The 22,316-nt window shown below is 38.1% G+C and overlaps 2 protein-coding genes and 1 long non-coding RNA gene across 3 annotated transcripts; 2 read left to right on the top strand and 1 right to left on the bottom strand.

Annotated features, from left to right (window-relative positions):
- The first annotated feature begins 4,852 nt into the window (after window positions 1-4,852).
- LOC145497060 (mitochondrial import inner membrane translocase subunit TIM16-like) lies at window positions 4,853-14,105 on the top strand. Its single transcript, XM_081476855.1, has 6 exons — window positions 4,853-5,065; window positions 5,139-5,223; window positions 7,170-7,258; window positions 8,151-8,204; window positions 10,623-10,688; window positions 11,140-14,105. Exons 1-6 carry the CDS (start codon window positions 5,063-5,065, stop codon window positions 11,233-11,235), a joined length of 393 nt encoding a protein of 130 aa, XP_081332981.1. The 5' UTR covers window positions 4,853-5,062; the 3' UTR covers window positions 11,236-14,105.
- Window positions 14,106-14,128: 23 nt separating this feature from the next.
- LOC145497059 (trace amine-associated receptor 7e-like) lies at window positions 14,129-16,052 on the bottom strand. Its single transcript, XM_081476854.1, has one exon. The coding sequence runs from the start codon at window positions 15,751-15,753 to the stop codon at window positions 14,833-14,835; it is 921 nt and encodes a 306-aa protein (XP_081332980.1). The 5' UTR covers window positions 15,754-16,052; the 3' UTR covers window positions 14,129-14,832.
- Window positions 16,053-17,315: 1,263 nt separating this feature from the next.
- Window positions 17,316-21,663, top strand: LOC145498140 (uncharacterized). The gene is made up of 2 exons (XR_014050783.1): window positions 17,316-18,077; window positions 20,710-21,663. It is a non-coding gene; the product is annotated as an uncharacterized LOC145498140 (long non-coding RNA).
- Window positions 21,664-22,316: the final 653 nt, after the last annotated feature.

Below are 22,316 nucleotides of genomic sequence, written 5' to 3'. Positions count from 1 at the left end.
TTCAACTTGAAAGATCTTACCTGGCCTAGAGTAGCTAACTTTGAGTTGTTCTCTGTCTCTGGAAATGCTCTCTGTTTGAAGACTTGTCGATATGAGTTATTTGTTGGTCGCTAAATGCTTTTTAAATTAAGCTTTTAAGCTTACTGAACTGATTGCTTATGCCACACATACCTAAGGCTCCATATAAGGCACCGCATAAGGCACCGCAATCCTTAGAAAGTACCATGTTAATCCTCAAAGTTTAATTTAGCGGAATAGTGAAGTCAGTAATTGGCAGTTTCGAATCTCCTCCCCTCCTAATACAATAGGTAGACTCGCCTGTGAGAAGGCAATTAACGAAGTATAAAAGGCTTCTTCAGCGTCTTCGCGTATACTCTTTGAATTGCTGTTGTTGGACCTGAAGTGAAAAGATCTATTGATAGAAAAGATAATGTTGATGCGAAATACTGAAGACTGGATTAGTTTTAACTTAAAACGGTTTTCAGGAATTTGTAAGACAGAATCTTGTTCACTCCTCTGCATGCCTTCTTTTTTTTACCAACTCAACTAAATGGACGGGATCCTTTTGTGCACGGTCAAGGCCAAAAAAGTGAACAAAAACATACAACAAAGAACTTTGTCGGGCTTCATAACCATTCCCCTCTATTAACTATGGCCAAACGAACAATACGTCTCGTTTGTACGTCCGTCGTATTATTCTCCTCTTTACTTCTATGTAGCTATATGGCTCGTGTTAGACCCAAACCCTATTTAATCCTTGAAGTTCGAATTCATTTCAGTTCCTGTTTGTGAATTCTATCAGGCCTAATACTTGGGCCTACAACTTCTAATATTCTCTTCTGCTAATTAATGCAATATTGGCTGAGAAATCGACCGTGATTTTAACGGAGAATCGCCCTATAACGATGGATCATTTATTCAGTGCGTGTCGACATGGTTTCGGCTAGTGTATGTCTTCCTTTATTCATCATCCGTTGCTTTGTCATTTTTATTGAGAAGGTTTTTTGTGTGATTGTGCAGTTTTGAATAATAAAAGACGAACCTTTGAACAGGTTTCAAGAAATGGTTTCTCTAAAGAAAGTTCCAAACAAAGGGCTTTCATCATCCTGTGGAGGGGTGGGGGGGGGGGCGGGGGGGGGCTGGGTTACTCCTTATATATGGGTTATGTGGGTATGTGCGGCCCAAAGGCTATGGCTTTTTTAGCTGTTTTGGTCAGATATAGTGTATAGATTTTGGCCATTTTGGTCTCAAATAGGGTATTGTTTTTGCACTCTAGTCGTTAATAAGATAATTTTTTTTAGGAGAAGCTACTTTCTCATCACTATCCATAAGACCATCAAAAAAAGCCCTGCACACTGCCTTAAACATCGCTCTAAACTAGGGAACTAGTTATATGACAGGTCTGAAACAAGGTATTGATTTAAGGGTCAGGTCTTAAATACACCTCCACCAAATTTTTCTGAGTAACCCCCCCCGCCCTCGGGGCTCATCATCAATAGCTGTGCTGAAGGCAGGTTTATAGCGGCATAATGTACTTGCGCGAAAATGTGAAAAGAATCAGGCATCTCAGACTACTCCTAAAAGCTAGTTAATTTACCGTGATAGACTGGACCGAAGCTACTTCTATTGCATAAAAATGTACGCGGAATGTTAGCATTGACTCGCTCTGTAGCAAGGGTGTTTACAAAGAAAGTTATTGTCCCGTGTAAAGTACAGCATTCCTAGTATAATCCCCCATTAACCCTACATTCAATTTAAAGATTAGTTACACGGCTATTGATTTCCAAACTCCTCCTATAAAGCAACAACAGCCTCCCAGACTCTATCAGATCCTCGGCAAACTATGAAGCTTTTTAAAATATACTAAGTGACGCGGACATCAGCTGCCGTATGTAAACTTATTTCAACATTTTTTTTCCCTTTTCTTATCCGACTTATCATAGTTTCTATCTGTATAATTTTTATACATTTTTCGTATCCTTATACATTGTTAGACATTTTATAGTAATATATTCTTTGGTAATTTAGTTTAATATTTATAACAATTTGTACATATATTTTACTTTGTTATTTAATTTTGTTTTCTTGGCGCACCTGTAAACTAGCTAGAGCGTCCTGTAGACTCTGCTTATCAAGCCTATGGGACACACCGTTACCCGATAGCTAAGTGTGCTGCACAAGTAAAGTAAACTGTCTATGCCACAATATGACTTGGCTGAGAGATTGCACTTCAGAGCGGAGTGCAGCAAATTAACGCGTTTCCTTCAACAAGTCTCTTTTGTTGTTAATTGATCTTAATTCAGCTGTTTTACTGAAAAGGTCGATGCTTCATACAAAGAGCTTTGTTGTGGTATGAAAGATAACAAAGAACCAGAGCTCTTGGACGAGCCTTTAAACACGTCTGACATGATTATTTGTAATGGAATGCCCTTGAAAATCTCGTCCAGTACGGCCCGCCTCCCTTGCCAGAATTGCAGTTGGCCGCTCGTCCTGAGATGTAGAAATAAATGCTATTTTGTTATCAGTGCTGTAATGAGCTGTTAAAAGAGGCAATAGCAATAATAAGCAAAATAGCGGGATAAACATTTGGAAGCTGCAGGAGAAGGAGTGGTGGATGGTAAATGCGAGACTTTGCGACGCGAGACTAGCATTTTTCCTAATCGCGAGCGCGAGCCCGAGACATTTCGACTTTTTTAATTGCGGGACCGAGACATACAAAGCGTTTTATATGTGAGCGAGAGACGTTCAGACCACTCTAATAACAAGTCCAGGCATCATTTATAAAAGCAAACAATCAAATCGGGACTTCGCCACTGAGATTTTCTTAGCCTTACAAAAAAATCGAGATTCAGGGAAACCTTTGTAAAAGGAATCGAAACTGCGAAAACGCACACAACCGCGCGCTAATACGAGACTGCAAGACCAGTGAAATCTGACGAGAATTTTACGAGATCCATACTTTTCCAGGACTTTGAGGGACCATTCGACACCCCTAGAATACCTCGCGAAAATTTCTCTCCAGCTACTTTTGCAGTCAGCCATACACCGAACGGAGAGTCAGGTTATTTGTAAATGGACGACTGAAGAATATGAGCTTACAATTATATATACCAGTAAATGTGAAATTGTGGTTGCAAGGTTGCGCTGCTTGTAAGTGCTTCCGTCGAAGCCTAATTTGCGTAATTAGGATTGCTTACGAGGTTTTTAGTCAAGGTAGGTTGCTTACTATTTTGTTTAATAAGGTTGATAGTGTAGGATCCGAGCTATGCGTGGATCATGTCGGTTGCTTTAATACTGGTAATTAATATTCTTTGAACTTTGAACGTCAAACAACGCCTTCCTGTTAACACCTTCCAAGAACGTTCCGGCAAAACCGAAAAGTCTCGCCAAGTACGGGGCCAGTTTTGTTTTGTGTTGCTTAGCCATTGTGCAAACCAAGCAAATCACAATGAGTCTATAAGCCAGGGTTGGACCTAGAAATTGCATTCATGTAAATGCAATTTGAAGGAGGTGTGCTGGCCGGGTAGCATATGAAATAGGGTACGGATTTTGGGATGATTTCTGAAACTGGGTTGAGAAAATGGCAACCGTTTTGGTCTGTTATAGAGTAAAAGGTTTCCAGAACCCTCGCCCCAATTGTGTCTCTCCCCAGGCATCGTTTGGTCGCTCGTATTGCTTGACTTCTTTCCGGGGGGGAGGGGGTGAGAGGGGGATTGAACAAAAGTAACAACAAGAAATGTTCATCAGTATGTCCAATCCTTACCATCTAAAACGAGACATAATCAATTCCAGGAATGTTCATTTTGTATTCATTCATTTATTTTATTTCGACATGTTCAATTCACCAGTGTACTCGTACATGTATCACTGGAATTAACTGATGCATAAAAGGACTTTTCAATTGATAATACAATGCAATAATATAATAAAGCTTTATTCGGGATCTAAATGAAAAGCGACAAGATGAAAGACTAAAAGCAAAGCAACGACGAATAATCAGCGAGAACAAAAGTAAAAGGAATAGGCACCGCGACTGGACTGAGTAATGTCAGTAATGAGGTCAGCCCTGTGTGAAACTACCCTCCAAACACAAATAAACGGACAGAGAAGCGACAGCAATATGACAATAAGGTGGTAAAAATCTTATACAGGCATTTGCAAAATTAAAAGTTATTGGTGAGCTGCGAGTTCATTCTTGAAAGCAGGTCCGGCACTGGCTGCTTCCACAATAATAAGTGATAGGTCGTTCCATGTGTTAATTTACCTTAGTAAAGAATGAGTAATTATGTGAGTAAACTTGCTCGCCTTTAATCAGGAGCCCATGAAGCTTAAAAGAATTATCTTTGCTCTTGTTGATTTGAGTCAGCCGTACTGATTCAAAAAGGTCGTCAAACTTGAGACACTTGGATCGAATTTTAATTCATAACATTCAGTTAGTGATATATATTCTCTACGGGTAGATAACTTTGCCCATCCTAGCTGTTTACATCTGTCGTCCTTTTTGGTCGAAAGGCTAATCGCCGGTGGGGAATTAAACATAACTTTACTGGGCTGGGTTGTTCCAGCGAAAGGTGGTTACAGCTAACCCAGGATTAAGGATTAAGCCGAATAAAGTTAACCGAGCTATTAATTTATCCTGTAAAGTTATATTTTTCACTGCTCATGTTTCGTGTAGTTTGAGATTATTCGGCAAACCCAGAACTGTTCAAAGGACCGAACAATTTAAACAAAACCTTCACCCTGAAAGGTTACAAAACTGAAATCAAAATTTTCGCTTATTCTGGGTTAGCTTACTCGGGCTTTGAACAACTTGGCCCTGATCAATGAAATATGAATAAATGAGAGAAGTGGTCCGAAGTTAAAACCAAACTGCATACCAACAAAAAAACTCGAAATCGACAAGACTATAGTCCACGCTGTGTTACATAACGTAGTAAAACAACATCGACGAGAGAAAGACTGGGAACTATACCCTCTGCGCGTGATGATCTGGGGACTAAGTTGCGTAAAAAAGATGTCGGAAGAAACGTGTCTAGGATAGTGTGGTCAATATTTCTGAAAAATGGTGAGTGGTTTCGTTCTCCAAGGAGTTTCAATGCCTTTTAGCACCTGTAACGGAACATAAATTTCCTTTATAGGCGAGATTCATAGCCCAGATTATAATTCTTGGTGGCCAAGTTATCGGAAGAGCATTTGCAAAAGCGCTGCGTCAAGAGTTTCAAAGTGAGTGATGCAATCAGTTTACTTGAACTTACCTTGTTGAGTATATTTAACCCTTCAAGTAGTAAACGGGATCAGGGCTATTTTTTTTGCCTCTTGCATTAATCGCTACATTGTCAAGGATGCAGGAGACTTGATGCATTATATTTGATTTATACATGGGAACATGTATTACATGTACACTGTACTTTCCATGTGTCAAGATCATATTTACTAAAGTTAGCTTTACATGTTGACTTTAAAAGAAACTGAAATACCCATGTAGATGTATGGTGCTTAATCAGTAGGGTTTTTCTCTGTGTAAGGTCAACTTTGTTCAACTTTTATTGATTTAATTATAAATTCATCTATAGTAGTCAGTTTTTTTGGTTGATGCCATACTCTGTCTCTTGGCTATCAAATAGTGTCTTTACTCCTCCCCTTCTCCCATATCAGTTCTCAGACTATTGTACCAACGTTGCACAGCTGTAAGCCCAGGGTTCCAACAGTGCTTTGCTGGGCGAGGGGTGGGAGAGAGAGTCAGAATTCATACTTCAAGAGAATTTATCTCTAGTTGACATTTTGACTGGGATTATGCAGGTTGGAAATAACTTACATTATTATCAATATACGCGGCCAAATTGAAAACCGCCCTCTTGAAAACACGCGCTTTGCGGGCCGCAAATGACTCCTAGCGGGCCGTTAATGTATTAACGGCCCTGCAGCTGATTGGTTCTCGGTTCATCATCCGATGAATATTAACCAATCAGGTTACGTTTATTGACGCGGGAAAACCATTCAGGTGCGAACAGCTTGCGTAGTGAACGTTTGCCGTTTGGAAATTTCATTTTAAAATGGAAGAACTCCCAAATTTTCAGCTTTTTTCTAGTCAAAACTCGGACTTAGACAATGAGCAACTGGATGAGATTGAGCAAAAAGCTCAAGCGAAAAACACCAAGAGAGCAACTGAGTGGGGAGTAAAAAAGTTCGAGAAATGGTGCAAGAAAAGAAAAATTACAGTGGATCTCAAAACAGTAAGTCAACGGACTCGAGTGAGATTCTGCGAAAGTTCTTCGCTGAAGTGAAAACAGAGAAAGGCTAAGCATTACTCCAAGTGCATTGACTGGAATTAGAGTGACCATTCATCGCCATCTAACCTGTGCTCCACTCACGCCGAAACATAGACATTTTGCAAAACAGCGGATTCATGTCTACCAACAAAATGTTTGAAGCGAAGGCCAAGCTATTTACGAAAGAAAACGAGGCGAAACCAGAACACAAATCATCTATTCAGTCAGGAGACAGGTAGAAATTTAATCGATACCTCATGGAAGGGCAGAACACGGATGGCGTTTGGAAAGATGCGGAGAAGTGAGTTGAGTTTATTTGGTTTTCGTTGTAATTTCATTTTGTTCGCCGCGGCAGAGAGGAATGGCGGGAGCTTAGAAGGCAGTCATTTGATTTTTGCTAATCATTGTCATTAATCTTTTTAAAACTAGATAATATTTGACTTTTATTGTAAACAGAAAGGAATTTTATTTGGCTCTTGTTTAGCTGATCGTATTGTGGCAACAACTTTTCATATCATAGTTTCATGCTACACATCTGTTAAACATTTTTTTCTTATTAAATGAATTTGTACGATTTGGCCTTGTGTATTGATAATAATGATAATCGCATGACTTTTGTCGGTCATATAGTTTATTTGTGTCCCTCGTAGCATCATTTGCACCCTTGCGCTTCGCGCTTGGGCGCAAATGATGCTACTCAGGCCACAAATAAACTATATGCCCTCCAAAAGTCATGTGATTGTCCTATTGTAGCCTAAAAGGAATTTGACCTGTACAGCACACACTGCACAGTGTATATACAATTCTGGATTTGACCCTCTTTAGCCCAAAATTGCCAAGTCTACACATGTTTTCACCTGAATAATTTTGACGCTGAACCTCTTTTTTTATCCTCGCTAGGTGGAGCAGCTACTCAGAGAGCTTCCAGTGGAGCCCAAGAAGGGGCTAAAAGAGCAGCAACAAACAGTGTTATGGGAGTGAGTCTACAGGTTCGTTGAAGTGAAATTTTGTGTACCACTTGGATCACTAAATCCAGAGTGACCCTTTCCAGAGCACAATACATGTATGTCACTGTTTGCAGTCAAAATTATAATAGTTTTCCAAAGCCTTTAGACATTAAATACAGTTTTATATGTGGAAAATGAAGACATGTACATGTACATGCATGCAGGGTTGCCACAGGTCAGGAAATGGTCAGGGGAAAAAAAAAAAACACTTCTTCAAGGTAGGGAAATTGAGGGAATTTTATTTTGAGTTGAGGAAAATTGACAATTTGAATAAAATTCGGGAGAATCGAAATAATTTAACACGGCTGATTTAATACCTTTGAAGGCTGGAAGAAGTATTCTGTGATCTCAACAATATTTTTCCTTAATGAAGAAGGGAATTTTGCTGAAAACGTTTTAGTCTTAGAGTAATGAATGAGTAGAAAGGATGAATTTAAGTTCACACGAGAAGTCTCTGCTATATCTGACATTTTGTATTTATTTGATCAGAGAAATTGTATTTGTGTCAGAGAAATGTCAGGGAATTTTAAAAAGTAATGTCTTTGGCAAAAATGTCACTGGGTGAGGGGCTGCAAATAGTGAATTATGTCGCAGGCATACATTGTTCACAAAGCACAAATTGTGTAACAATCTGTGTGGAGAACTTACTAGTAAGCTTAAATGTTGTTATCCAGACATTTTGCCATATACATACATACATACTTTATTGGCTTGTCCCCACGGGGCTTTTCAGAGTGATTATGATATTGTTTGCGCTACAGTCTGCGTGAAAAATCACCGTCAAAAGCCAACTTATATTACAACAAGGAGCTTCAAACATTACTGGCCCGATCATATCAGTTGAGTGTTGTAGTGATTTGTGTTATCTCAACAGGAGGCAAAGCAAATCCTCAATGTTCAAGATGTGGACCCAGAACTTATTCAAAAGGTAACTGAATTTACATGAAAGGTTCACATCCTATCAAATCTAGCCTTGAAAACAAAATAATTGAAAGGATTACTCTATCAGAGGTCACTGAATGAAAACAGAAAGAATCAATCAAAGGAAGCAAGGAAAAGGAAAACAACAGACATGTATATATAATTAATATTTAAATGATTGTACTAAAAGACTGGGAGACAGTGATCAGTGGAAGGTATAGACTGAGGTACAGTGTATTCAGATCCTTGGATTACAGTAATAGCCCACGTATAAGAACCTGAATTTTTCAGTTTAGCCTAAACAGGTTCTTATATAAATGGTACTTAAAGCATATTTAGGCTACCAAGGTTCTTAAAACAGGTTCTTATATTTTCATATGAATTTCATCTGAATACGCTATATATATTAGAAATATCATCTCATAATACAGTATAAATCATTTATTTGTACCATAGAGCAATGCCTATAGGCAGTTCGGTGCAGGTACAGTATATGTCCTTAACAAAACATAACAAAGAAACTCATGTTGAGAAGCTGAGGCATTGCCCATTGGGAGCTTACTTTGTTTTGATATTTTGCAGTTTTTTATTTCATTGGGATATATTTTGATATTTTACATTTAATATTTTGTGATTCTCACAGAGTTGGAGATGGTCAGAAAGCTTTCTCTGATACTGTAGTAGAGTACAGTACTTGCAAATACTTGGGGAATTATTTGGATGGCAAACACAATAGACATACAACATGGTACTTAAGCTCGAAAGAAAAAATAAAGTTATGTCAAGTTACTTTAAAATAGATGATGATCTTAATTCAGTATTTTCTACCTATACACTTTTACAGCAGCCCCACTGATAAGCACCTAACTTAAAATGTTAGCTTTAATAGGTTCTTATGTGGAGGGGGCTTAAAATGAAAATTTTAGCCTAACAGGTTCTTAAAACCCAGGTTCTTATACGTGGGCTATTACTGTACTGATTTTAACTGGTTAACAACTTCAGAATGATATCTACAATAAGCCTGGAGAACGAGACAAAAAAGAAATGAAAAAATTGTGCAGACTAGATAATGATATATCCCTTGGGCTTGTAGATTTTAAAAGTTGTCAGGCTGGTAGCTAGTGACAGGGCTTAAGACGGTAATGCAGTATTCCATGTACACTTAATGCAGTATTTAGTGTGGAGTGTACATGTTGATCTGCAGTGCAGGTATAGTCTGAGCAACTGAACGGCATTTTTGATGTGGACAAACAGGGGACTCTTGAAAAATATCAACCTCCCAGCCATATGTATTCTGACATTCCAAGAGGAGGAGGCTAGCTATGTGCATGTAGTCTGACAACTGCAATTTCTTATTATGTTGCTATAGCGGCTATTCCTAAAGTAAAAAGAATTATTTTCTAGTTTTTGGTTTTTTTTTTTTAAATTATCATTTTCTAAGTTGTCTTGGTGTGTAGTATCACTGTTTTTTTTTTTGAGTCGGCCAACAGCAAGTAAAAATATTAAGCAATACTACACAGCAAAACATCTACAGTAACAAAAGATTTATTATCTAACTGCTGTAGTCAATAAACTAAACTTATCAGCAAAAGAGGGTAAAGTGAAACACTTTTGTGTGATGTTAGGTGACCTGTCAAACAGCTTTTCTATTCTACAGATAACAAACTCATATACATGCATATTAGTTTTGTACTTGTTTTGTGCATTATTTGTACGATATTCATTGCAGGTGGATAATGAAAGTTAAGAAGGAATCCACCACAAGCTTAAATACTTTTATAAGCTGACAAAATTTCTTCAGAGGTTATTATATATTGTGTTGCAAACTTCTGTGGGACTGCTTTAACTATCTTCTCAAAAGAAATCTTTTCTAACCACACCAAATGTGGAAACCAAATTTTGAAGTTCATATGAAACACTTGAGAGTACCAGTTGGTGAAATAAAACTGATAATGAAATTTTGCCTGTGTTCTCACAATTTCTCTGAACTTTGACATTTATTTTATTGAGTTTCTGTCGGAAATCGATTTTGGTGTTATTTCAGGCAACTGTTTATATCTTTAGCTTTTAGAAAATGCAAAAAGGACCATATTATCCATAGAGCTATTCTGGTACAAAGTTCATATCCATTAAAAACTGAAATTGCTTGATTTTCTATCGCATTTCGTCTTAAACATGTTTGATAAAAATTTATGTCTACAGTTTGAAAGAGTGAGCATGGCTACAATCTTTGTCACAAGGGTTGGAAGTTTGCATTTTATCATTTTCCAATATTGAAAGGGAGAATGGGGGTGCTGGCACTTATTTTGTTAGTATTTACGGTCATGATGTCATTTTTTTTGCACATTTTCCTATGCAATTTGCCCATTGTTTTACATGTACTAGATATCTGTTGTCTTACAAGTGCTTTGTTTGCCTGTGTCAGAACTATGATCACCTCTTCAAAATCAATGAAAAGAAAGCTGGAGGGTCATTTTACCTACAGTCAAAGGTAAGACTACATTTTGCACTTTATGTTTCAACACAGTTGTCTTGGATAGGGAAAAATTCTCCACTCCTGAGACATGCATGTTTACATGTGGTCACTTAGGACAATACAAAATTACTGTCGGAACAGTTTTTAGCATGGTTGTTACGGGTGTACTTTGTATCACAGTGTTTGGTTTTTGTTTAAGAAAATTGCTGTTTATGCTTTTTGGTCCTTTTTTTTTTGCCTTGTCTATATCTCACATGTACATTAAGGCAACTTGACAGAATGTTAGGCTTTTTTTTTCTGAACCTCAATTGTTCATAATTTGCAGTATATAGACTTGTGCTTTACATGTATGATTGGCGTACAGTGTACATAGATCTACATGTTTGTACACATGTACCTTGTTTTAGACTTGTTCTTGTTGTCCTCTCACAGTATTGATTATCACATATTTTTGTGTTGGCCATAGGTTGTGAGAGCAAAAGAACGACTAGACGAGGAGTTGAGAATTCAGGAAAAGGAAAATGTACAACAAAAACAGACCACTGGTGAATCAGAAACGTAGCATTTGCTTCAATGGAACGGGAACAATTTACCAAAAAAGACCTTGTCGCATTGGACTGTGATATACATGTACAAAAATGAAACAAGTCCGTAATTTCGTGCGTGAAGTCACTTCAAATTACATGTACAGTACATTGCTTGTTGAGGAAAAAAATACCCTTGGTTTTATGAATGTGGTTGTACATTCTCGGTATACAAAATTACATGTGTGTGCATGTACAAATGTACATGATGACTACATTTATTTGTTGTAGTGAATCAACATCTTTGTTTCATTGAGGGCTCCTTTACATTGTTTTGATATTGTAACAAGAAAATGGATTGAAAGGGTGGTTACACAGCTGTCTTGTGATCGAAAGTGGTAACGCTGTGCAAATTTAGTAATGCACGCCCTGCAGTCAAAGACTTAAACGACGTAGGATTCGTTAAGTATGACATTATATTATTTACGTGTAAAGCAAGTAAAACAAAAAAAAACAAAAAAAAAACAAAAAAAAACTCGAGCTATACAATATGACAGTAATTGGTGTATCACCTTGCATGATCAGGAAGTTCCGGCTCAACGCCAAGTGTCGCAGGAAAAGTGTTTTTCGACTTGAAGTACAAGGAGCATGTTCAGGTTGATAAGAATAATAATAAGAATACAAAATGATTAATCAGAGAACCGTGACCAAAGTAGAATTCTGAGTGGGAAACTTGCTTTACATTTGTGGGGTATCATACACGTAATTAAACGATGCTTGTGTAACCTTTCTCTTACCTTCCCTAATCAAACGGAAGCTATACAACTGAGCTTGGTATATAAATTTCAGAGCACTGGAAGTTCTCTGGAGAAGTGGTCCCTCATGTTTCTAGACATCTAATGCTATTCATGTGTACGCGAAAATATTACGATCATTTGACCTTTTTTCGAACAACGAAACTAGAGAGCTCTGTTGAGCAGTGACGCAAAACATATTAGGGAGTATCCAGTCACCATCGGACCCTCGAAATCTGGCCACCTTGAGGCCGTCCTACCCACCCCTAATAATAATAGTAATAGTCAAGAAATTGAAAACATGTACCGTGTTTCTACCGAGTTATAGAAACACGAGTGGAAGTTCGGAAGAACGAGAAATGCTGTGGGAACACGATCCGATAGGCGAGTGTTTCCACAGCTTTTTCGAGTTCTCCCAAAGTTCCACGAGTGTTTCTATGTAACAATTAGATTATGAGCTTGCGATTTCTATGAGGCGATAATTGATGAAGCCGAAGGCCAAATCGACTATCGCCTCTTATAGTTCACCACCAAATTTTCTCCGATTCTGATTGGTTTAAATTGATCACGTGACGCGATAGTGTTCATCCGCGGAGAGACACTATCAGCCCATAGTGCCCGTCCGCGGAAAATACCCGGATGGATAGTGCTCGTCCGTGAAAATATTTCTGTAAACAAGCGGGCTTATAGAAAATAAACAATTGAATTTGTATTAAGAGGGATTTTATTTGTTTTCTTTTTCAAATTTTACATTTGGCTGTCACGGCTTTCATCTAAAAAAGTTGAAAATAATTCAATATGATTTTTGAACTGGCGTGCGGAAGAAAATTAAGTGGTGAACAATAAAGACAACAGAGTGTTTATGTCTCGGAACTATCGGTCTGATAGTTGCCCCTTGGAAATTTGATGTTCTTAAAACTAGCATATTTGCCCTCGAAGCTTCGCTTCTCGGGCAAATATTTGTTTTAACAACAAATTTCCTCGGGGCAACTATCAGCCGATAGTTCCTCGACAGAAACACTCTATTGTTTAAATGGAAATCTCGAGCTCATAATTTAATTATTTTAGTAGAATTCTGACTGAAATTTGCTTCAAAAACGATTCCTATTATTTGTAGTCTTAGTATTAGACTTCGCGCTTAAGAACATTTGCGCAGACTGAATTTTCAATGTGACATTTGTAGTTGTGTACGCGCTTTCAAAAAAATGTTTTTTTTTTTAAATTCACAAAGCCACTGCACACTAATGGCTGATAGTGTGCAATGGCTCAGCCAATAAGATAACTGCATTTGCATTAGTATACTGGTAGAATGCTACTAAAACTCGATAGGAACACGGATAACATGTTTTCTAATTCTGTTGGACAAGAAAAAGAAGCCTTGTATAGTTCATCAAAATATAAATTTTCTTTGCGTCAACAGCTCGTGCTAGTTCTGTTTCTCTCGAGTTTTCGTATAAATCTAGAAGCGTTCTAATTCTATCACGAATTGCGTTCTCTGATTGGCTATGCTAATCACTATTCCGTTAGAGATACTGCGTAACGTAGCAATGAGGGCTTGTTAGCAAACTGGCGGCCACTTCTTTGCGTTTTCGAAGTGCCCGTGGAGAGGATTTAGATAAAGTTTTTAACGACTAGTAGATTTAATTTATACTGAAACAAGATCATTCACTCTCGATTTATAACTAGACTGTACTTGCTTTATTACTTAATCGTATCATCTCTGTGAAAATACCACATACTTTCAAACACAAGAACCCAAAATATCCATTTGACTTACATTTAGGTTATTCTGAGACTTCTGGGCCGACGGAAAAACGAAAATTCGCCCTTAGGCTAAAAAACGGAGGGTTACTTCTGGTAAAATAGATCATGAAATGTTGTCACTTAAGCTGTCAAAAGACGTAAGTAAGAGGAGCAAGGCAGAAAACAAAGGGGAAAAAAAGGGAAAGGAAAGGAAAAGGAAAGCGCAGCTAAATGACAAGGATGTATTTTGAGTCTCTTTATCTATAGGGGAGTGGAGCAAAACGGACTGGGAAATAAAGGTACAGGAAGCAGGAGACCAGGATACGGGAAGCGGGAGGCTCTGACCTACCGTGTCCCCTCCCTCCCTTCCTCCCCCCCCCCCCCCCGGCGCCACACTGATGTCCTTTTTTAATTTTTTCCGAACCATCCTGTTTTACTGGTTACACTAAATCGCAGTGTGGCAGTCCCTCAAAATAGATTGAGATGTTATATGGAGTGATTCTTAGAATAATGCTTATAATACAAGCTATTTCGTTGAGGACATTGAAAATGAAAGAAACCGTGCTGTGAAGTGGATATGTGAGGCGAATAAACAAAACGGTGAAATTGAGACTTGAAAGCAAATTTGAGACACCCGAAAAGTCATAATTTATTACCAGAAAATTGTCAGTTGAAAATAATACTTGTTATAATGTTAAAAATAATCAAAACTCTATCTTATTAAGGGTTCGACCGGATTGTTATGTAGACACATTTTACTTAATGACTTGAAGGGTTTTTTCCTGAATCGTGGCCATACAATTTTCTCACGGTAGACTGTCTCTTCGTGGCTACATATTTAGAGCGTAGTATGTTGACCAAGTTGCTTGAAACTTTACGCATTTCCACTACTTATCGTTTGTTTTCGATGACAGGTTCTTGAAGGTGAACCTACATGTAGTTCCCATTATTCAAATAAGGTAAAATGAGAGAATTAAACAGCTTTATATTGTATTTTTCTTCAAACAGTTAAGTGATTTCAAAAGCGAACGCGCTTTTTGTTAGTTCTAATTAATTTATTTTTGAAACAAGTCACTACTTTTATATGGAGGAACACTATCAGCGAAAAAGTAAAAGTTTTTTGAATGCATGCCTGAATTCTCTAATCCTGGCTGCATATACGAAAGGATTCCAAGCTGCGCTACTGAAGGCCAAGAAAATCCCCCATAACCAGTGGCGGTACACCTGAGTCTTGCCACAATAAGCCTTGGTCGCCACATCAATACAAGAAAAGACGACGTTTGGAAAAAATGTAACGAAAAATATACCTATGACAATCGCTGCCGTCCATGCGGCCTTACTATTCCGCAGCATCTCGGCTGCTTCAGCGGGATTCAAGCAGCAGATCTTGGTTTTTTGTTCATTAGCTGATCGAAATATGTGAGCGTAACAGTAGATAATGATAGCAAAGGGTAGAACGAAAGTCAAGGCAAGACACACGATCCACAATATGGAGGCATTGTCATGAGCGTGAACGAACAGCGCGGAACAGGCGAACGCCAAGGAAGTGATCCAAATGAAGGCGACAACGCACCAACTGCGTCTTTTGGTCACAAGCTGTCTGTACCGGATAGCCAGTATAACGGCGATGAGCCTGTCGATGCTAATCGCACACAGAGTAAATGTTGATGTGACTAAACTTTGAATCCACAGAAAGTTCTCCATTTTGTAGACAACATTTGATTGGAACCACAAGTTCTCTACAGTTAATGCGATGTACGTTGGGTACACCAGCAGACCAACCAAGGCATCAGAAGTTGCCAGGGAGGCGATGAAGATGTTAGAAGCCCTTAATCTCAAGGAACGCACCTTGTATATAGATAACAAAATGATCGAGTTTCCGCCGAGAGCAATCACACTGGAAACAGCATTAAGAAAGATAAATATTACACGCCAGTCGTGTGATAAATTAGGAGAGCAAGAGTCAGTCAAGTTTCCTGCTTCGCTAAACATATTGACTTCCGCAGGTGGAATGACCATAATACAGGGATGAAGCCACTGCAAGAATAACTTTCCGTTTCCTTATGTCTCATAAAAAAAGAAACGTGCTCTTGAGGAAACCAAAATTAACTTTCTATATAAGGTAATACCATTCGCTTTATCGTTCAGGTTCTGTCATTCACGCATGCTAATATGGTAGATTGGTGATAGTGGCACTTGAAAAAGCGATGTTATATGTTTACAAATCACTTAGGTTGGCGAATCCAAGGCTTAGGAAACACCTGCTTGAAAGGAAAAAAAAATTGACTGCGGTTGGTCTGTAGATTAACAATTCGATTTTTTTTCCTTTTTTTTTTTTTTGCAGCAAGGTTCAGCGTGAAACCCATTTTTCACTACAGCAATGTTATTATTTCTTTTACTTTTTTCTCTGATTAGGTTCGTAATATTCTCGATCATCTAATCTTGGCTTCAGACTCTTAACACCTTGACAAACGTCATGAATATCAATGAAACGCGGGCGAGGCTATCTGTTTTCAGAGCAGAATATGTTATCGAGTTGGGCAGTCTCGCCTTAAAATTCATTTTAATAAACGGTATACACATTTGGTTGGGGATAATTTGGGAGAAAATGGACAGAATTTTAAATAATGTGATGAATTTTCATGAGCATCCTGAACCGGATGTGATGAGAATGAACAGAAACATAACAACCGAAAGCAATTTTACTTGCAAAGATAAAAATTATACTTCCGGCGAAACAAATGAAATTCTCGCAAGAGCCCTAAACATTTTTCATTTTTGCTGTGCATGTCAAACAAGAGGGGGAAAAATTCATTTCAGCCACTTTTTATCTCTTGCTGCCTATCTTATTGTCATTGACCATAATTTGTCAATTCGAGTCTTCGTGCGAAAGCATTTATATGAAAATGTGTCCCCAAAAGGTTCATTTTCATGCAAATCAAACTCATCTTCATATCCAGTGAAAGGTATTGTACGAGGACTCATTTTGAAACAGAGGCACATGGTAATTCGGAAATGGCCTACAAGTAAGTGCGCTCGTTTCTAGCCTGCTGAACAGGGGGATTAGCGTAGCAGCCGGCGAAGTGTGATAAACGAGCGCCTCGCGCAAGTGGTCGCGCTCCGCGCTCGTGTATCGCGCTTCGCTCTGCCCCGTTAATCCGCCTGCTCTGTAGGCTATCCTACTACCTTGTATTACCTTTACTAAGAATGAGTCATTTATTTTTTTTCTCCATTAGTTATCGTATATAATCTCTAGATTTAACCTTCGAACTAACTAGAAACCATTTCTAAACTCTCGTCATATTGATTTAGTGATGATTGGCGAACGAAAAGCGACGGACTGGCGATGGATTCCAGATTTCTGAATCAAATTGTCCTGGCTGTATAAAGGTGAAAAATAGTCGAAAGCTCTGGATATTGCAGCTTGTGAAAATAAGTGCCGCGTAAGATAAGTAGTTGCTTCTTACAAATTATATGATTGACAGAAAGCAAAGAACTGAACCAATATATTCAACTTATTTCTGTAGCGAATTAACATTAATGATTGTCAGCTACAATTTGGGTTTTGATATGCTGTGACAGGTGCATCAGTGTTAAGCCTAGTCATCTGCTGGCTTTTGGTGTAAAAACGTAAGAAAAAAATATCACCAAAACAAGTCCGAATTTTACAAATGATTTTGTCGAAGTAACACAGTGGGAAGAAAAATGGAGGTCGTCTGTTGTAGCAACGAAGTGATTATTTTATTCACAACAAATGTTATTTTATTTAATTTGTCCCTTGTCTACCTAAGTGAAAGCAAACATCATTTGGCACTCGAAACAACGAGTTCCGTTGGCTTTTGTTTCGCATATTAAAGAATAAATAATTAACACTGCGACTGTCAGCTGCAAGCTGAGGCCTCTTTTTTGTTATAATTTTTTTTTCTTTTTTAAATATTTTTTCTCTTTCCCTCTTTTTTTAAACCCAAAGGCCGATTTCTCGCGATTTGCATCAGCAGTGCATCATTGCCATATCTTCGCATATGAAGGAAATTAAATGTGGTGGAGCTCATGATTCGCCAGGTACATCACCGCAAACAATCCTCGTCACATTTCAGTCAAGACAGTCGAATATGGAAGCTGCTCAAATTTCTTTTCTAGTTCAGCGCCAATTTCGTCTTGCAGAAGGCGACAAGATAAAAAACGGATGCCTGAAACGAGCGTCTCTTTTGAAACACTTTAACGAGGGTATTTAAGGTGCAAACCAACTGAGTAAGATACTGACTTCGGGTACGGAATTGAATTCGTGGCTGTTTGGTTTACCTGAAGTTCTGCGGTCGTTACAAGGGATAATGAATTTCCAGGTAGGTCATTGAAAAGTCAGAGAGATTGAAATATACAAGGTAATGTATCTGACCCGGGGTATCCAATCGATGAAATCGATAATCGATGACAATCGATATCAAGCAGTACCAATCGATATCAATTAATCCATTGATATTGGTAATTGATGACCAATCGATGGAGAAGATTCGTGTGGTTATCGATTGGTATCGATTTTCAATAACAATCGATAGATAAATTGATATCGATTGGTTGCAGATTGGTCGCAGATTGAAGGAATCGGCGTATAAATATCCCATCTTTGTACGCAGTAATTGTAAACACATTTCAGTTTAATCCTTAGAACGTTGACAGGAGAACAAGACTCTTCTTTCTGTTCAACGCCCCGTCCACAAGTTCCATCTTCTTTTGGGAGCTCAAAAGTTTGTTCCCGTTCTTGCTTGGTTAACAACTTTAAACGCGTTTCCGCGTTCTCCCCTCTTCTTGTCAGCAGTAAACACTTCACGGACGTTCACCTCAAAACGGCAATGCACCTTATATTCAGTAAAGCCCCTTCCCGGACTTCTTGCGTAGACATATATAATGACACGGAAAGGCGATGACGGGCAAGTGGGTAATTCGAGTACACGTGCAATGGGGTATATTCTTTGCGTTGAAAAGACTGGGTCGGGATTATTTTAACAATATTTCGTCCCCTGGGCTTTCTAAAAATGGCGGATGATCGGACAGGTTCGAGGTTGCTGTGCCAATCGATAGCAATCGATGAACGGTTTTTGTGTGGTTATCGATTGATCATCGATTGAGCGATACCAATCGATACCAATTAACTAATTTTATCGATTGATATCGATTGATCGATTGGTTTTTCGATCATCGATTTCCATCGATTGCATGCCCCGGGATCTGATGATAGACACTTTGCAATAATAGCGCTGATATTTGAATAACAACATTGATACATCCTAAACCTCGAATTCATGTCAAAAATCCTGTCTGCAAGGAAACTTAACTACGAGGCTGAGGATGTATAAAGCATCGGTTACTCAAATTAAGGCGCCATTTATGCAAAGGGTGTAATCAAACCAGGTCAACAAATTAAACGCTGTTAAAAGCAACGGGAATGATCTTTGCGCAGTCCTTCACATTAGGGACTAAATTTTTAAACCATGCCTGGCAAATAGATAGAAAAAGAAAAAGCAGACATGAAAGAAACCCGACCCTGAGTCCGCGTTTGACTGGAATCCATTAAATTCTGACAATTCTCGGCTATCAGTAAATTTTACAGACCTCAAATTCGAGCTATCGGTTAAAAAACGAGTCAACTATTAGATATAATATTATTAATTGTCATTTATTATTAATAATAACTAAAGCTAAGGTGGCGGATAGCTACGAAAAGAATACATATTAGCGCATCATACTGCAAATTCTGGCCACAACCACTGTGATTAAGTGAGCGTTTGCCTCCAGATATCTTCATGTACAGTTTGTTTGCATACATGTAGTACAGCTTAAGGATGAGGAATGTAGATCTTGAGAATTAGTTTCGATTGACCAAATATGAATCCACCATGTTTGTTCAGGATTTTCCCTCCCTGACCCCGCTTGAGCAAGCGTTTGTTTTCTGAAGATATCGTCGTCAAGTAACTGTAGAGTAAATTCAGAAACAACTAAAACCTTCCTTGTCCCTGTCAGAGCAAACATGAAGATAGAATTACTTAAGGCCCATACATTTACGCGAAAGAGAGTTGTTGACATGGTTCCGATATAAATCACGAATAAACGTTTTGTGTTTTGTGTAAACGACTCTTCCTCAACCGTAATGTGCTCAGACCCACTTTTCTAATAGGTAGTCTGAGTTGGGAAGAAATTTTCTTGAAATTTTCTTTTTCTAAAAGTTTCAAGTAGCGGGAAGTAAACCTCACGTAGATTGCTTATATCTTCCGTCATTGCTTATCTTTGACCCCATTTGAGCAATTCAAACAGCTTAAAGCATATCTCTAAATTAAGTATTACATTACCCTTTGACCTTGTCTGAGCAAACGTCTCAACTTATAGTTTCCAGAGGTAAGAAGCATGTCACTCTGAAACGCATCACGCGTGAGTGACATGACTTCTGGAAGCCGCGCCAGCTTTGGGAGGGAAGCTTTGAGAGTCTAAATGGAGTTAACACGTAATTTATTATGTAGTTCAGAAGTCGTTTCCTCCTTTCGACACATGGAGAGACAGATGACACACAATACAATACTCTTGCACATATGTTTAAAATTAAAAAAAAAAAACGTTCGAAATAGTAAACAACAAATATCATACTAAAAATGAAAATATTTGACTTTATCTTACTGAATTCCGAATTGGCTCAACGTTCAGTGCAGTTGTCTCAGAGCAGAGTAATAGTAAAAAAAGAAGGATTATGGGTGTAGAATTGTCTGAACCCAAACCGAGAACCTTTTCAAAAAAAAAAAAAAAAAAAAACTGATGGCAAATTGTTCCTCAGAATAGCATTTTACTATAAAGTATCAAAAATGTCCCTTTTAAGCTGCGATCTCCTAAGAATAGATCAGCAATGCCGCGCTGGATCCCTTGCCTATTAACTAGTTAACTAAAACGATGTTTGTAACGAATAAGTAAATCAGAACATTTTCTCCTCAGATAACATCACGGCACATCCACCTGGGCTTTCAAGGTGGCGGTTGCTGCAGCAACGAAGCGATATTCTCGTAATCAATACTTAGGATCCAAACAAAGATACCGCAAGTAGGAACGACAAACAATGGCAAAGCTGGGGTTTTTATTGTAAGGTTTACATGTAAAACTACTCACGTACGGCGCTAAATATTTACTTTAAAACCTTTCGTAAAGAAATCTTTCATGAGAATATCAATTGACTTAAAAATTCAGGATTTTAGGATAAGTATTATACTTATCGTATTTCGTTTGCCTTTTAACCTCGCAGGAGCGCTTGCAGATTGCACTGATGTCTCCTGGAAGGTTTTAGAAATCTATACTTTCCAACTCATGGGGAAATGGCACTTGATACAGAACCAAGCACAACCAAGAAATATCTTCAAGGGGCCGCCCCTTCTATCATATCGCAAAGGAAAATCCCTAAAAGACATTCTTGTCAAGGCTAAGCTATAAAGGCTATGCAGTCTTTTTATTGCGACCTGCAGGAGTCGTGCAGGCCCCTCGACACTTTTTAAAACTCTGTCTGACTTTCCAAGAGCCTTGAAATTAATGCATACATTTCTAACTGCCCCCGTAGGAAGATTTTTAGTGCAAAGGCAAAGGCTGGAGATTTGAAACAGAAAGGCGAATATGCGTCAGGATCAGTACTGGTTAATGAATTGTTTGATCCCATCACGCTACATTCGACAATGATGACAGTGCCTTTTTTCGTTTGAGCCGACTACTTGATAATTGCCGACTTGTTATTCTTCCTTATTCCGAGCATTGATTGATCCTCAGTATCATATTTTTATATATATAAATAAGCATAACAAAATACAAACAGACAATCGCACTAAAGATCGTAAAAATTAGGTCTAAAAACACCATTTCTGCCGGCATGAAAGAAAGATAAGATTAAAAAAAAAAAAAAACAAATAGAACGTCTGCAAGAAGGAAGCATTGGAAAGCGAAGTAATCAAATCAATCAAAGACATCTGTGTTGTTTATTGTAATTAAGGAGCTAACCCCAGGGAGCTGAAACGATTCCCATAAGTACTTCACCTTTAACCTCTCTTACCCAAATGAAGCGGTATCATCTGATATCTTCCTCATTCCGTTTGAGCCGACTGCTTGATAACTGCCGACTTGTCATTCTTCCTTATTCCGAGCATTGATTGATCCTCAGTATCATTCATATATATATATATATATATATATATATATATATATATATATATATATATATATATATATATATATATATATAAGCATAACAAAATACAAACAGACAATCGTACTGAAGAATTCTTCGCAAAAGTTAGGTCTAAAATACCATTTCTGCCGGCATGAAAGAAAGATAAGGTTAAAAAAAAAGAAACAAAAAAAAAAAAAAAAAAAAAAATAGAACGTCTGCAAGAAGGAAGCATTGGAAAGCGAAGTAATCAAATCAATCAAGTCCATCTGTGTTGTTTATTGTAACTAAGGAGTTAGCTCCAGAGAGCTGAAATGACTCCCATAAGTACTTCACCCTTAACCGCTCTTACCCAAATGAAGTATCATCTGATATCTTCCTCATTGCGTTTGCCGGG

Source organism: Orbicella franksi, chromosome 9, assembly GCF_964199315.1.
Source record: "Orbicella franksi chromosome 9, jaOrbFran1.1, whole genome shotgun sequence".
Taxonomy (NCBI): Eukaryota; Metazoa; Cnidaria; class Anthozoa; order Scleractinia; family Merulinidae; genus Orbicella; species Orbicella franksi.
The sequence above is the reverse complement of the archived record's forward strand: the minus strand, read 5'-3'. Positions and strand labels throughout refer to the sequence as shown.